The 16,168-nt window shown below is 49.8% G+C and overlaps 1 protein-coding gene across 3 annotated transcripts in view; it reads right to left on the bottom strand.

Moving 5' to 3' along the window:
* Positions 1 to 14,879: 14,879 nt before the first annotated feature.
* Positions 14,880 to 16,168, bottom strand: part of LOC117719099 (maestro heat-like repeat family member 5) — a 32,858-nt gene continuing 31,569 nt past the window's right edge. For all 3 annotated transcript variants that reach the window (XM_076911498.1, XM_076911497.1, XM_076911496.1), the window contains 3 exons: positions 15,520 to 15,622; positions 15,250 to 15,324; positions 14,880 to 15,060 (listed from right to left, as the gene is read on the bottom strand). In XM_076911498.1, the coding sequence (XP_076767613.1) occupies positions 14,960 to 15,060; positions 15,250 to 15,324; positions 15,520 to 15,622 (279 nt within the window). In that variant the 3' untranslated portion in view covers positions 14,880 to 14,959. The remainder of the gene's footprint in view (positions 15,061 to 15,249; positions 15,325 to 15,519; positions 15,623 to 16,168) is intronic.

Raw genomic sequence — 16,168 nt, forward strand, 5'->3', positions numbered from 1 at the left:
GCTTTGTAGTCTTTTTTGATTTTTATTTTATTTTGTTTTATTTTTTTGTAGCAGCCTAGTTCCACTTCAGTGGTAGCCAGGTAACTCCTGTCCTGTTCCACCCTGGGTGCCTGCCCTCCACATGGTCCTCTGAGGCTGGACTTAACTCAGTTCTCCAGCTCAGGAGTAGTCGACTCCCTGGCCCCCTGAGTCAACTGGGAAGAACAGAGTTAACAGACAGCAACTTTAAAACAACTTGAAATAATGAAAGAAAAGAAACAAAATATACGCTGAACCTGGGTTCTAGGTTCCCCTCCCCTGCAGCCTCCCGAGCCCATCTTGAACAGGCCTGCCCTCACTGTTTTATAGGGCCCAGTACTGACTCCTTTTGTCTCTCACTAGATGCTTCCTGTCCCCATGGTGGTCTTTTCAGTGGTGTGAACTTGGGAGAGAAATGTGAGCATGGTCAGGTTACCAAAGATGCCTAACAAGTCACCAGATGCCATCCAGCTTCAGCTGTCTTGCGTTTCCCAGAGCTTCCAGCAGGGGGCAGCCTAAGCCACTCAAGGAGTCTAGCTGGGAAGCTAGGAGGTCCCTCCTTTCCCCCTTCCCTCACTCTACCTCTTCCCTCAATGCTGGGACTGCGCAAACCTCTTCAGACCTCAATGTGAACTAGAATCCAGATGCAGACCATTGGCCCTGAGGGGCATGTGGGGTCCCTAGAACCCCAAAGTGCTAAGAGCTAGAAAGTGAGTACAGCCCCGTGTAGGTTCCTTTTATACCTTCACCCGGAGCTTCTCCCTTCATTCCCTCCTTGACACCTTGAAGAAGCCCTCCCTTCTCAGCATCCATTTTTACTGGCAGAGACAGGATACGACAGTGCTTGTTGGTATAGTGACCACAGTGAGTTCAGGTAACCGTGACGGCTATGCACATGCCTGGGTGTACAAACACGGGGGTGGGGGATGAATGGTAAGTGAGGAGGGACATGTCCACAGATGCCCAGGGAAGGAAGAACACCAGCATAGACCCTAGCTACAGACCACAAACAACAACAAAGCAAAAACCCCACCAATGCTTCTGTGAGATTTGGCCACAAAATATAACACAGCCTAGGCCACACCATAGCTAATGTGAACTGTGTATGCACTGGTGCATATGCCCTGCAACAGAAGGCTTCTAAGCTTTACCACAGCGCCTCCCGCAGGTCACATGAAGTGTCGCTATCATAACGCACTGCAGTCTGCACAAAGGCCCTACCTTCCAGGACTGGAGAGCTTCCTGTGAGTTGAGTGGCCAGAGTCTCCTCCTCACCCCTTGCTATTATAGAATAAAAGAAGCTGAGAGGGCCTATAGGTGCAGGCAGAGAAAGCTCTGAGATCTTAGCACTCTGCCTATGCAGGCAACATGTGCATGTGGGCCAGGTCTGGAGGGCTGAACCCTGCTCAGATTTAGCTCTGTCCTCATGCAGTGACCGGACATCCATAGCCAGCTCCATAACCTCCCTGTCCCTGTCTGTCCTCAACACCTGCAACAAAACACGAAGCTTGAAGGGAGAGACTCTGAGCAGTGGCGACTGCTGGAGTCAACGCTCTGTCTAACTGCAGTGTGTCCAGAGGCAGCTCTCCCAGCCAGTCCCCATTGCATACCCTCCCTTTGAAGGGATATTTGTGCTAAGAGATACCTAGAACTCCTGGCTGCCCAGGACTCCTCCTCCTTCTCCTAGAGAGACCCATAATAGAAGCTGGCCAGCACAGGCTGTATTTCATCAGCACCCTGAGCCTTGCTCCAGCCGGCCCCACTCCAGCAGGCTCAATGTACATTCCAAAGGGGAGTCTGTACCAAGTGTCCCCTTGGCCCAGAACTCTTGTGGGGACAGGAGCCCTTCCATGGATCTCTTTCAGGTCTCTTTGCTCTGCCTCAGCGTTTTGGAGTGTTATGCTCCTAACACCTGGCAAGCAGGGACATGAGCCGATCTAGAGTGAAGAACCAGATACAAGATGACTAGAGGATGCTGCCAGGATGCTACAGGTCAGAAAGGGCTTTGTCTGCAACTCAACAGTCCTGGCATCAGTTCCTGGATGCTCCCCCAATGGGTGTCTTTTCTGAGGGTACCAACACCATCCTTAGCTGCTGCTGCCACCACAAGGCACTCTTTCCTTTGGAGCCCCAGATGGCTGGGCCTCTAGAGACAACTTCCTGAGCCCTCCTTGCATGACTTGGCTGTCCTAGCCTCCCAGTACCCTGGCTACCCTTTTTAGCAATCTGTCACAAGTGAACCTGAGAGTCCTCTCTGCCACCCTCCACCTGCCATCATTAGAACTACCTTGCCTTAGGAGATGCAGGACTTGGAACGATGGTGGTCACCATTATGACTGGAACAATGTTGGGGATGGGTAAAGTCAGGGGTGGAAGTTTGGTTTATAAACTTATAATCTCCAGACATAGAACTGGAGATTTTAATGGTAATGAGGGTGATGACGGTGATTGTGATAGTGATAATGGTGTTAGTGATGATGATGTAGTAAGGTTAACAATAATAACAACGGCGATGCCATGATGGTAGAGGCCATGATGTCAGTCAGTGAGGTGATGTAGTAATGGTGAGGCTGATGATGATGGTGGTGATGGTGATGATGATGAAGATGATGGTGACATTGGTAAGGCCAAGAACAGCAATAGTGAAACATCAACAAGTAGTCACGTGATGGTGGTAATGATGCCAGTGAGGTGAGAGTGGTGGTAGGTGGTGATGGTTGTAACTGACATTTGTCCTGGTGGTGCAGAAGACAGCAGGAGCTACTGTGATCTCTGTGGATGGTAGTGGTGCTGATGGGATTAGAACCTGGGTCTTACAGTTCACTGGTTCCTGGCTCCTATGGACTGGAGAATGTGAAGGAAGAAGGATGCATGAGGACAATGAGTTTCTGCGTCAACTGGAGGTGCAGCCAGCGGGAGCAGCTGCCAGCAAGTACTGCGTTCTTATCAACACCCACACCAGTACAATCCGGAGGACGCCCCTCCTTACCTGCTTCTGTCTGTTCATTTCCACCTGTGACTAATCCAAACACTGCTGAGAGGGGCCTCAAAGGTGCTCTAGCCCTTCCCACAATGCCTTGCCTGTAGGTAGTCTGGAGACCTCTGTGGCAAAGCTCTACAGTGACCTCTCTTCCACTTTCTGGCCACAGTAACTTACTACGGTTACGTTCTTTGCATCTGACCTGTTGTCTCTCAGTCTGTCACGTGAGGATGGACTCCTCTTCCACAGGAAAATTCTACCCTTTGGTTTTCTCCTTCACCCCATTCTCCTTCCCGGGCCCTGCTTCTCACAGGTTGGTCCCAGATGGGAGCAAATATACAAGATGACACGGGCTCTAGGACTTGTTCCAGAATCTTCTGCTAGATGGAATGTCCCTTCTTCAGCCTACCCTCACCTCACTGTGATGACCTTGGGAGGAGGGGGCTGTGTTGGAAGATGAAGAGATGCTAGCTCCCAATGGCTTCCTAAATGTCCATGAGGCTATGGGGCAGCTGATGAATCACTCAGAGAGCCCAGAAACTGCCACTCCCACCCAGGTCCAACCACCGTTGGCTTTTTGCATGGGCAGAGGTGACCAGGTAGTCCTCTTAGATGTAAAGTCCTGTGGTCCTGGTTTGCTCAGTCCTCTGATCTTTCTAGTGCCTTGGTCCTAAGGAACCAGCCTTCTGAGAAGGAGTCCAAGTGGAGATATCTCAGACTTGGCTTCAGAGAACCTACCTGCCCATAAGGGTCTGAGCTGGGTTTATGTAGAGCAAGCCTCTAGGGGTGGTCTATGCCTCACTGCCACCCAGGGATGACCAAGTAAAGAAGGTCAAGTCTACCTTTCACCATGTCTCACATTTTCCCTCTGGGTCTAAGATCCCTTACTGGGACCACAAGTCCCTAAGGACTCCCAGGTCCCCAGATTTTTAACACAAAGCTTCTTGGATAGCCGAGAAGCTTCGGGCTCCCCTTTGTCAGGGCCTAAAAATAACCAGGCAGGAGGAACTCTGAGTAGCTAGCAAATGTGCCAGCCAGCACCCCACACAGCGGAAGCACCTCCAAATAAGGCCTAGGCAAAGCGGAAGACAGCACGCAAGCTCATCCGTGCTGACGTGGATTCCAGAACCTTCCCGCCCTGCACCCTCAGAGTCTCCCCCAGAGCCTGTGTGACTCAGGAACCTGGGAGTCTGGTTTGTTCAGGGTGCCCAGAGCTTACTGGGCAATTCATTAAAGCAGTCTGCTCTTAGGTCCTGGAACTTGTAAGGTCATTTTGGGGACTTAAGAATCCTCTAGCTGGAGTCGTGAACTTAGTAGTATACACTCTTAGGACAATCAGTTACCTCGGCTCAGTGGACACTGTGTAAGCCCACACAAGTCCCCTGGGGGTCTAGGAGTTTCCCTCACCCCCACTATGGACTCACTAGGAAATGGGACCAGATGGGTGTAAGGAGGCTGACTTGGGGCGGGACAGTGACAAACAGCTGTCCCCAAGCAGAGGAGGTGTTGCTGGGTTCCTTATGGCTTCCTGGGAACGCCATATGTACTTCACTCAAGGATGGGGGAGGCTAGAGGCAGCCACCCCATTAACATCCTCCTGTTCCTTCTCTCCCTGGAGTTGCTGACAGGAGTATGGAGCTGCAAGCCAGGAGGACTCTGTGGCTGATACTTGCTGAGTTCACAGTAAACATGGAGCCAGGGCCACTCCTCACCGGCTAACACCTGCCCTCCACAGTGGCTGGTGCAACCCAGGACCTGCTGAAGTTCAAGGATTCTCTCAGAGAATCCTCTGCTAGTCTCTCCATAGGACAAAATTAACTCCCAATGGACAAAGATCCAAATAGGAGAAAGGGAGAGTGGATGTGGGCAGGGGTGAGTAAGGGGGAGTGAATCGGCAGGGGTAAGTAGAGATGAATGAATCAACGAAAGGGGCATGACTCTTCTTCATATCCCAGGACTTTCTTTCAGTCTGCCAACACCTGCAACAAGCACCCAGCCCAGACTTTGCTAAGATCTCCCTTTCAACAGCCTGGCATGGCCTGGCCCCACCCCTTGCTCACCCCTGGTCTATCAGGTTACATGCCATCTCTCAGGCTGGTTCTCAAGACATAGACCTTGAATCAAACACATAGAAAGTTGTGCTCAAAGGAAGCTCTTGACAGCATAGTAGCTGAGAGGGACCCTGGAGCATAGGACACTCGGGCACATCCTAATAGTGGCTTCCTGTGGGGACTCTCAAGAAGGGGTCAGTGAGACTGAGTCTTCCTAGTGTCCGTCATCTTGTGTTTAAGTAAATGGAGAAATGCTAAGGGCAGATGCTTGTAAGAGCTTCCAGCACCCTGAGGGAAGGACCATTACCATTGTTCTACTTTGTAGAAGAGGAGAGGAAGGAAGAGGGTAGGTGAGCCACACCCAGCAAAGGTGGAGTTAGGCCAGTGGGGTGCAGGCAGACTCTGAGCTGCTCTACTCTTCTGTCCCCACAGCAAGTCTCTGGTACACACGTGATAGAGCTGGGAAAGCTCACAGCTCCCATTTCCAGACTGACACCAAAGCAAGACCTAAGATGGGTGCTGAGCTGGGCCTGGGCTTTTCATGGACTGGCAAATATGAAGTGTATCTGGCTCAAAGCGGCTCAGCACAAGGTCTGGTAGGAGAATGAAGTCATCCTCCCAATGCCACACACATCCCAGCACTCCAGCTGCCCCACGTCCTGCTTCTGCCGGGTTCAGACCCTTCCTGACCACCCATTCTAGAGTTCCCACTGGACCCTTCACCCAAGGCTGTCCCCACCCCACACTCTTCCCTGTCACCCCTTAACCAAATCCTTCTCAGTGATTAATTACAGCTCTGTGCTGGCTTTGGGGGCTTTTTTTTTTTAAGTCAGTTACTTCATGTGATGTTTTTGGGAATCTACCTCGGTCACATTGCCTGGCAGGGCTCGTAATAACCTCTCGTTTTGTTGCTTTCAGAAATGCTGACATGCCTTGTCCCTCTTGTGAGCCCCGCCTGTGCTTTCTTGGGTCACCTTGCTTAGGAAGCAGCTGTGTGCCCTCTGGGTCCCTGTGCTAATCCTCGCTTGTCACTTCCTTCTTTGCCTGAGCGAGGTAGCAAATGCAGACAACCAGCTCAAGTTGGATCCCTCCCACATGAGCTGTTAGCCTTTCTTAAGTGTCTAATATAAGCATCTTAGGCCACCAGCTTCTCTCAACATGTCACTTGAGTTCCATCCTACAGGTTCCCGTACACATTATTTTTATCATTCAGTTGTAATTATTCTTCTAATTTTACCGAGAATACTTCCTTGGATAGAGAAGTTCTTTTATACACGTCTTACAAATTCTAAACTGTAGGGTTTTGAAAAACAACCCTATCAATTTACTATTTTTTTTTTTTTCTGACAGGGTCTTTCTTCTTAGGTACTCCAGGCTAGCCTGGACCTCTTGGACATCCTATCACCCCTCTCAAGTGCTAGAATCAGAGGCATACACCCCCACTTGTGAGTCCTGATTTAACCAGCATGCTGGTAGAATGTGGTCCGTATGACAAATGCTCTGTTGCATAAGATGTGACCATTCTCATGAATATTCAATACACATTTCCTCAGCCCAGAGTAGAGTCACTGCCACGTTCAGGAAGTCAAGATGGTCAGTTTTATGGCTCAGATCTTTTCTTCTGTGATGTATTGAAATCCGGTTCCTGTCTTTGCTCTTTTGACACACACATTTGCCTCCTGGGACTTGTGGAGTCTTGGGGGTGATGAGTGTCCATGGTGGGCTAATTCGAAGATTGCTAGCTGGAAGCTCTTCCTCAGCCTGAGGAAGGGGCTGCTCACAGGAAAGCCCACTGGCAGGACTTGGGAGTGGAGACTGCCAGTCTCCTGAGACATCCAGGAAGGGGAAAAGACTAACAGTGAAGGTTAAATTGACCACTGGTGGCCAAACAATTATTTGGGATGGGTATGCTCTAGAGGCTGTGGTTCAAGAACAAGGTGTGGGTGGGTCTGGCTTCCCCTGAGGCCTCTCTTCTTGGATTACGGATGGCTAATCTTCTTCTGCTGCTCTGGTTGATGATTTACTAGCCATACCTACATACTGTCACCCACATGAAATTTCTAAAGGACAGAGGTCAGGAGGCTTTCCAAGTTAAGTATTGTACCTAAGAAGGGGCTACAAGCCAGAGATGGGGAATGAGTGCCAGGTGCTCAAAAGCCCCAGGGGCATCTTGGGGGGTAGAGCCCTCAGCCTGTAGGGTGTGACACTTTGTCTAGGTGCAAAGTGTGGGAGGGAATTGAAATGAAGGGCACTCAGCTGCTAAGGATACAGCCTGTGCTCCTCTCTGGCAGCGGAAGTGACTAGTCAGCCAGGAGACTCTTTCCTGCTGTTTTTCTCATAACCTTTTGGGATTTTTGTATCTGCTCAACCATTCAGTGACTGCAAAAGACATATGGAAAATTCCCACTGTCATAGTGGAAAATTCCCTGCAGTCCTGTCAAAGGCTGCTGCTTTCTGTGTTTTGAGGGATGCAAGGATTCAAGCTGTGTCAAGGAGGCACACACACACACACACACACACACACACACACACACACACACACACACCACTTCCAACAGCACAAGAATCTCAGAACCTTGCTCTGGTCCCTAGCTGAGGCCAGGGACACTACCTGCTGTTTCAGTTCTGTATTTGATAACTGCAAGTGGGACACTATTGTCTTCCTTCTGTAGGCAGTGTAAGGTGCTACCTATATGTGGGCTTCATCTGGGGGTCCCAGGCTGGTCTCACAGGACATAAGCTTTCAGCCTACAGTGAGTGGTTTATTGGGTTGTCATTGATCTCTCTCCTCTCTCCCTATCTTCCTCCCTCCCTCCCCTCTCCGTTTCCCCCCTAGTCTGTCTCTCTGTTGTTAAAGACTGAGTTAACTACATCCACCTCCACCCACTGACACCTTTGGGAAGCCCCGGGCTTTTGTTGTGCCCCTATGGCCCTGCCCAAGCCTGTAAGAAACTATTTGATTTAGTTGATGTGTGACTCCTGTTTAAAGGCTTCTTTGCAGTTTTTGTGACAGGCCCAGGCCTAGAGAAAAGTGCAAAGAGAGTGTGGTGAGTTTGGTGGCTCATTCCCAAGCGTCTCCTCTCACTAGCGCCTTGCATAACCAGGGCCCAGTGATCAAAGCACCAGCTCATTTCAATATCGCTCTATATCTTAACCCATATCTAAAAATTTTCCACTAAGCACATTTCAAAGGCGCCCATCTGGTTGTTACGTGTGTATCCGATCTGTTACTTTTTCCTCTCTTCCTTTCTCAACATGGGTTATTTTAATAAGAAAACATATAGCCAAGCACATAGCTTAAATTACCCAAAGCTATACTCAACATCTTTCTCTACACACGGTGACGAACGCGGCCATAGGTTCTTGGGTTCCACCATTTCATTCAAGTGTAGCGGGGCACCATTTCTATATGCACTGTAAACTGTTACGTTTGGAGAGTTCGATGAACTTGGTCAAGTGTGTGCTTTTCTGTGACTTGGGAGTGGGTAACTAACAATGGGCAGGACAAAGAATTGTGTCCCAAACCTCCAATTCTCTTTCCCATTAAGTCCTCCCTTGGGAGCCTGGCCTGGTTTTCTTTAATTCTGCAACACTGTGGTTGAACCCAGGGCCTCATGCTTTGGGGGGGGCGGGCGGGATCCTATCACTGAGCCATACATACCCTCCTTCCTCTTTCAGCCTTGAGTCAGGGTCTCAGAAAGCTTCCCACGCTGACCTGGAATAAATGATCCGCCAGCCTCGACTTTTCAGTCTCTGGACTTGCATAGTTGGCAGCCTTTTCAGGCAGGTGTATTCAGTGTATGTGCACATGTGTGTGTAGGTACATACACCCTATATGTGCATGTAGAGACCAGGGGGGACACTGAGTGTCCTCCTTATTGCTCTCTCCGCATTATATTATTATCATTGTTTATCATCATCATCATCATCATCATCATCATTAATTATTATATTGCTTCCACTAAATCTAAGCTCACTGTTTGCCAAGCCAATGAGCTCTGGGATCAGCCTGTCTCCATCCACAACACTGGAGTTACCATCGTGTGTGTATGGCCGTGCCTGGCTTTCACATAGATACTGGATTTAAACTCAGCCTCACTCCCTTGTTCTTGACCATCTCCCCAAGTCTAGGTTGGTGTTTTATTGTTGTGGTTTGCTTGTTTTTTACCTCGGATCTGCATATGAGGCTTCTGCTATGGCTTTAGCACGTTGCCTGTTTTGGCAAACAGTGGCTCACTATTCAAACACATCACAGTTAATCCACTCTGCTACTGAGAAGTATCTTGATTGCTTCTAGATTGGTTGGGGGAAGTTATAGAACTATTGTCAAAATCCCCTTCCTCCCCCCAATATGGCCATAGGCTTTCACCTCCTTCAGGTAAGTACCTTGGGCTGTAATGTCTAGACCAGAAGGTCAAAGCTGTATTTAGTTTGTCTTCCTCAGAGGCCATGTCACCTGCCTTCCCTCACCACCATGTACCATGCTCGCCTTGTGTGTCTAGATGTTTCTAGCCATCTTACTACACACAGGGTGCCTAGTACTGTCTCTCTTAGCTTCTTTCTTCTATTTTTTTCCCAGCCTGGGGCCAACCTCTTCCCCCTCCAAGCAATGTCTTTTGTAGAGCAGAATGTTCTGTGAAGAGATCTAACATGTGGGGGTGGGAAGGGGATTTTTGTGTGTTAACTCTTAAGGACTCATTGCCAACGCCTAGGAGTTTTTAGATTTGCATTCTCTCTAACATCCATTCTGATGGTTTTGGTTTGGAAACAGCATCTAATCCTTTAGTCTAGGTTGGCCTAGAACACGATGTGTAGTCCAGGCTGGCCTCCGTCTAATGGTACTCCTCCTGGCTCGGTCGTTCAAATGTTAGAATTACAGGTGTGAGCCACTACCCCTACAGACACTCTCATGACTTCATTTCTAAAGTAAAAAAAAAAAATTAACCTTTATTTTTAGTTTATGCATGTGGGGGTGTTTTGCTTGTGTGTATGACTGTTTGCTATGTGTGTGCTGTGCCTACCAAGTTCAGAAGAGGGTGTTGGGTCCCCTAGAACTAAAGTTATGAATGATCGTGAACCACGTGCATGTGCCAGGAACTGAACCTGGGTCCCTTGAGGAAGCAACAGGTGCTCTTAACCCCTGAACCATCTTTTCCAGCCATGCCCCCAATTTGCTAACTTTTGTGCAGGAAGACAGTTAAGAGGATGTGGTACAACGAGCTGCACCACGTTACCTCTCTCCCTTTGCTCACCCTCAGGGAACAGCACACAAGACTCCTTTTGGGTTCTAGTTGCCTCTGCCCATCATCGTGTTTCCAATCAACACTGATGCTTTGGGCCTTATTTCTGTACAGTTTCTCTGTTTGATTATTCTGTTTTCTCTCTGCTTTGTCTACTTGATTCTTTTTCGGTCCTGTCTGATTTTTTTTTCTGTCTTGTTTCTCTGTCCCTCTGTACGTGTTTCTTCAGTTTTCTGTTGCAGAATCTCTGTTTTCTGTCCACTGCATTACATCTTAGAACAATGGTGTCAAGGGACGAGTAAAGTCTTTGAAAATCCACCCTCAAGAACCTGCCTCAGCTGGCCTGGAATCTGTCTCATTTCTTCCCCCTCCCCCACCCCCACCCTTCCACAGTTGTTGAGGCTTTTCAGATTCTCTACAGGTCATTTAATTTTGGATTGGAAAACTGGCTTTCCCAATGGGGGCTTTAGATCCTTGGCTCTATGAGGCATCTGTGCTACTGGTTATCTCCTAGTTCAGATGCCAAGGAGGAAAAGGGAAAACAGAAAAGCAAGGGCATCCCCTCCTCTCTCAGTCCCCATGTCCACCTCTGAGGTCTGTGTCTTCAGTGCTGGTACTGCTCGATTCAGGATTTCCCAAGACTGGAGCATCAGATAGAAGCACGCAGAAAGCAGAGGACATTCACTCCCTATGGGAGCCATCTCTGTTGCCTGGACCACAAACAGGTAGCTTCTCCTGAAGCTCTTTCTGTCTGCACCTGATGATTATGTCTAGGTTTTAGATAGATTTTGAGTATTGGTCAGGGAATACCAGAGAAGAAGTGAGCCCTGAGACCAGCCCAGAGTACTTTGCGACTGAGCAGTACGTGAGATATAGTTGCATCTAGCAGGAGAGATGTTTCAGTCTGTCAGACTCCCTCACTGCCTCCCAGTGCTTTGTGTATGAATTCCTCATGCTTTCTCTAATTACTTCAAACTCTACCTCCCCAGCATTCCTGCTGGACACAGCCTCACACTGGCCTGCTGTAGCCTGGTGTGAGAACTCAAGAGTTGGACCACTGGCCAACGGTGCTCTGCGGTCTTTGTCAGGTCACATGGCATCAGGCTGTGCTCCAATTGTAACCTGACGTGATGTATCACAGCCTCACCCACACCAGGCATCTTCCTGTCGAAAGAAGCACAGAAGGACCTGAGGCTCTGTTACAGCCCTATTTCCCCTCACAATCCCCAAGCTTCTGTTTCTTTCCCTATATCCATTGGCCCTGGGTCTTCTGTAAACTCCCCCCTGTGTTTTTGACCCATTTCTCTGCTGGAGTTGCTGCTTCTCCAGGCTTGCTCATATATTCTGTAATCCACCCATATTAGTTCCTTCTCTCCTCACCATGACAGAAACCTGACAAAGTTAGCTTAAGGAAGGAAGGGATTTAGTAAGTCTCACAGTTCAAGGGAGACAGTTCAGTGTGGCAAGGGTGTTATGCAGCTAGCCAGTCATGTTGCCACCCATGGCAAGGAAGCAGAGCCCAGTGCTGGTGCCCAGTGGGCTCTCTCCTTTTAGTTCAGTCTGGGATCCCGGTCCTTGGGATGGTGCCACCCCTAGTCAAGGTGGACCTTTCTTCCTCTATTAAACCTTTCTGGATTCATCCTGACGTGTGTTTCCATGGTGATTCTAAGTCAAGTTGGCAGTGGGGAACCATCTAGCCTCATAGCTGTTGCTGCTCTTCCTTCACTCTATCCATATATCTGTCAGCAACCACACACCCAGTGGTCCACAGGAGACATCAGTCTTCTCTACTGACTCCTGCTACCATGGAAGCTGTTCTTTGTGAGGCCTATCTTAAACTGTGCTGGCTTTAGTGTAGCATTCTGGGAGAAGCAGCCAGTTCTGTTTTCTGTGGATGTGGACAGCCCTTCAATCCATGTCTAAAGGAACACTGAAATAAATCTTCCCTGACTCCATTGCTTTTGCCTTTCTGCTTGGAATTTCGCATTCATATTCCAGGGCAGCCGTTAAGAAGTGTCACGGTTTTCTCTCCCAGTTGACATCACCTCCGCTCAAAAGCTGTCTGTTATTCCTGAGAGGAGGAAGTGCCTCTTCCTTTCTAGCCATTTTCAAGACCTTGCATTCTTTACGTGGCTGTTACTTGGTATATATCACTCTCCTTGTGGTTATGAACTTGTGTGTTTCTTCTGTTTTGGAGAGTTTCTCAGGATTTCATCTCGTTCTCCTTAGCCCTTTCTGGTGAGCTGATGTTCGTCCTAATGTTTCACACATGGCTGTTTTGATTGATGCTCTGTTCACTGTGGTATCTCAAGTTTGTGGGAGTCAAAATCTGCTGAGACGGCTCTCAGCTCCTGTGAGGCTACTGATCTTCTGTCTCTAAGCGACTGTCAGACATCCATGTGTGGTTTAACCCGGTTTTCTGTCTGAAGAAAGTACATGGTGAAAGCACCTCACTGCAGGGAAGCTCTTTCCCTGCCTCATAGGAATGGGTGGGTGTGTCTCATTTCCACTCCTCTCCCCTTAAGGGAGTGATAGGTGACCACAGACAGCAGACCCGGAGAGGGGCAGTGAGGCAAGAACAACCAGGGGTCATGGAGACCTCAGGCAGGAGTGAGCACAACAAGAAACAGACTTCTCCAGAGATAGGCTTCAGGGAGAAGCTCATTTAACTGGGGGGTGGGGGGGGGAAGGTTTTTAAACCCTTGGAGTGAGTAGGGGCTATTTGATGAATGTATTAAACCTTTGGGTACATAGGGGCTACTAGGGTGGTGTACAGCATTGGTTGGGGCCGGGTGCTGAGTGTGCCTCATTTGCATAAAGGGGAATTCCAGGTGCTTGCTGGGCCTGACCTTATAAGAAGAGGGGAAGTTTAATCTGGCTGAGACTACCTGGCTTCCTCTAGTGTGGGCAAAGGTGAGGGGCACAGGACTCTGTGCACAGGGACATGCAGGCTCAAGGCAGCGGAAGGAGTCATCCCACTTTCTACCACTCTGAAGATCTCTGGGGTTGGACAGGACTTGATCCCACTCCTGCTCCAGACTGGTTCCTCCCGGTTCCATGGTTCCTGGGCCCCACAGGTACTGCTATCTTGAGGAGCCTTTGGACTTAGTCTAGGGTAGCCTGTGGGAACCAGGGCCTGTCTTCTAGCCCCAGAGCCATGATCTCATCAGTCCTCAGAGACCCCGGATTTCTCAGTGCCTTCCCTCGCTGTTCTTGTACCAGCTCACTATTTGAGGGCTCTTAGCCATTTTTAAGCCTTTAGAATTCTCCAACAACAGAGAAAAATATAGTTATTGTAATGTGCCCAAGATGGAGGGAGGCATATTGTTGTATTTTAGTGGAAGCTTCTATCACACACACTGCCAAAGCTGGCTCACACACACACCCCTCCCAATAGGCTCATGTCCCTACTCATCCCCTGGTGCTCTGGGTGGACATGACCTTCCCCTCTTGTGGGCAGCCCACCTAGCAGTGGACTGCCCTTCCCATGTCCTCTCTGCTCTTGGCTCCTACTGTCTACCCAGCCTCCAATCTGGCTGCTTATTCTGAGTGTTGTCTGAAGAGCTGTTGTGCTCCAGCCGTACCAAGATTTGCAGTGTCAGTGTGCACTGCTGTGGATAGAGCTCTGGCCCTGGGCTTCACCTGCTGGGAAGGGCCAGGAGCTGGACAGGCCTTCTCTGAATTTAAGACTGACTCTGAAATTTTGGTTCTAGAAGGCACCTAGAGGCTCTTCAGCTCCTTCCTGCTTCTCATTTCTCCTCAACTCTGTTGCCTCCCCTTAATTCAGGCTCCACCTCGTCCATGTGCCTCCCCTTTGGGGACATGGGAGTTTCTAGTAACTTCTGGGCATCTGTTGTGACTCAGCACCTCCAGCCTGAACAGCCACTCAATACTTTTGAGCATCTCTTAGGAAGCTATGTGCCCCCGAAGAGCCACACCCAAAGCACTGGCTGGATCTACATTCAATTTCTCATCACTGTCTGGTGGCTTTGCTCCAAGAACACCCTGAGTCTACCCTGGTGGCCTCCGCAGTATCCTAATGCCACCGTGAAAGGCAAGGGCACTGGGCATTACTGAAGGACCTAGATGGGCTTGCAGAAATGTGACTTTTCCACCTTTGGGATCCACAGGGAAACCACACAACAGCAGAGAAGCAGCCAAGTTGAATGTGGGATGAGTGTCCCCAGAAGTCTGCAAGTTCCCCCAAGGCCTAGATGTCAGCTAAGCAGAGGTCCTGCGCAAGTGTGAGAGGTTCAGCAGCCACAAGAGAGCAGTAGGTGATTAAGCAGGTTCACATAAGGCCTACTGGAGGGCAGGATGGATGCGGACTGGCAGATGAAAACGGTAGGCAATAGGCCAGGGGGGCACATGGGACAGCCTGGCCTGGCTGAAGACAAGCGAGGGTTGGAGAAGGGAATGGTGAAGTCTTAAACTCTTCTTGGGTATGGCAGCACCTGCTCTGAAGGTCCTAGCTCTTGCTGGAACGCTATGGTAACTTCTGGAGCCCTGAGTCTTGAGCCCTTCCCACTGGACAGCCTATGGGGTTATGATTAAGCAGAGAAGCAGGCTTGGCCTGTTGCACACGTCTGGTGAGAGGTTGGAGATACTCTGAGGCATTTAATAAAGATAGGACTCAGCAAAGACAAAAATAAGAACAATCGCAGGCTCAGCTAGTCTTGAACATAGTAAGACAGTTCCAGAGCGTCATTCCAGTAGTTCAGGTAGAACCGCCGGGTCCTGGAGTCCGTGTCATGGCGGAGGGCCTCCAAAGCTGCAGCAGAGACCACATTGTCCCACCATGAGCTCGCCAAAGAGCTTGGCGCCCCAGTGAACCCACAGTCTGGAGGGGAAAGTGAGCCCCCCCACCCTGGAGAGGCATCTCCCCGCCAGAAAGCTCCTGCAAATGTCAGATAAGACAGACCCCAGCCACCCCGAGGGTACAAAGGCGCCATTTGCTCACAGTTCTTAAGGTCGATCACATCAGTCCTTCTCAAGTACAGGCATAGGTCATTGAAATAGTCCTGAAGTAATGCCCCTGGGGTAGTCAAGGGAGTGGTTAGCAGTAGCGACCCTTGTCCACTGAAAGAGAGCACTGGCCAGCAGGGCCATCCCACCCCCTCGATGGCCAAATCTACTACTGTCCCCGCAGTGGACCCAGGACCACCCACTGTGGCAGCAGAGGCACGGGGGTACCAGGGATGGCGGTTGAGGCTGCTGGGTCAGTACCCACCGATGAACTTCATGGCTGCCAGCTTCACTGCCATGTGGGAACTGTCCAGATACATCAAGGCCTGACTGAGAAACTGCTGGTAGTGGCCAACATTGCTTTCTAGCTGAGGAGAGAAGAGAGGGCCTGTGACCATATTGAAGGTCTGTGCGCTACCTCACTTCAGGGGACATAGCTTTCCTGAGGGACCCCTAAGCACTGATTTCTGCTTCTAGGGGCGAGAATCTGAGAGAGAGAGAGAGAGAGAGAGAGAGAGAGAGAGAGAGAGAGAGAGAGAGAGAGAGAGAGAGGATAGCAGGCAACTGAGTCCCCTGGGGGATGTGGAAGGGTAGCTGATTGTGATGGCCCAGTTCCTTCATTTGATACAGTGAGGGGAGCCTGTGCCAAGGATCTGGGAGCACCCACATGTGTGTGGCCCTTCCCAACATCACCCTGGAGACCCTCCAGCATGCCTCTGTCCATTCCTGCCTGCTTGTCATCTCACCACAAACCAAAAGGTTTATGTCCCACACTCCCTAGCCTCTTGAGTCCCCTGCAAGGCTCAAGCCATGAAGAGGAGAGAGGCAGGCTCATCACTGGAAACTTCTGTATCTTGTTCTTCTCTGCTGTTGAGGGAGCAAAGTTGCCTTCAGGGGTTTCTCTAGACACTTGG

This window comes from Arvicanthis niloticus, chromosome 13, assembly GCF_011762505.2.
Source record: "Arvicanthis niloticus isolate mArvNil1 chromosome 13, mArvNil1.pat.X, whole genome shotgun sequence".
Taxonomy (NCBI): Eukaryota; Metazoa; Chordata; class Mammalia; order Rodentia; family Muridae; genus Arvicanthis; species Arvicanthis niloticus.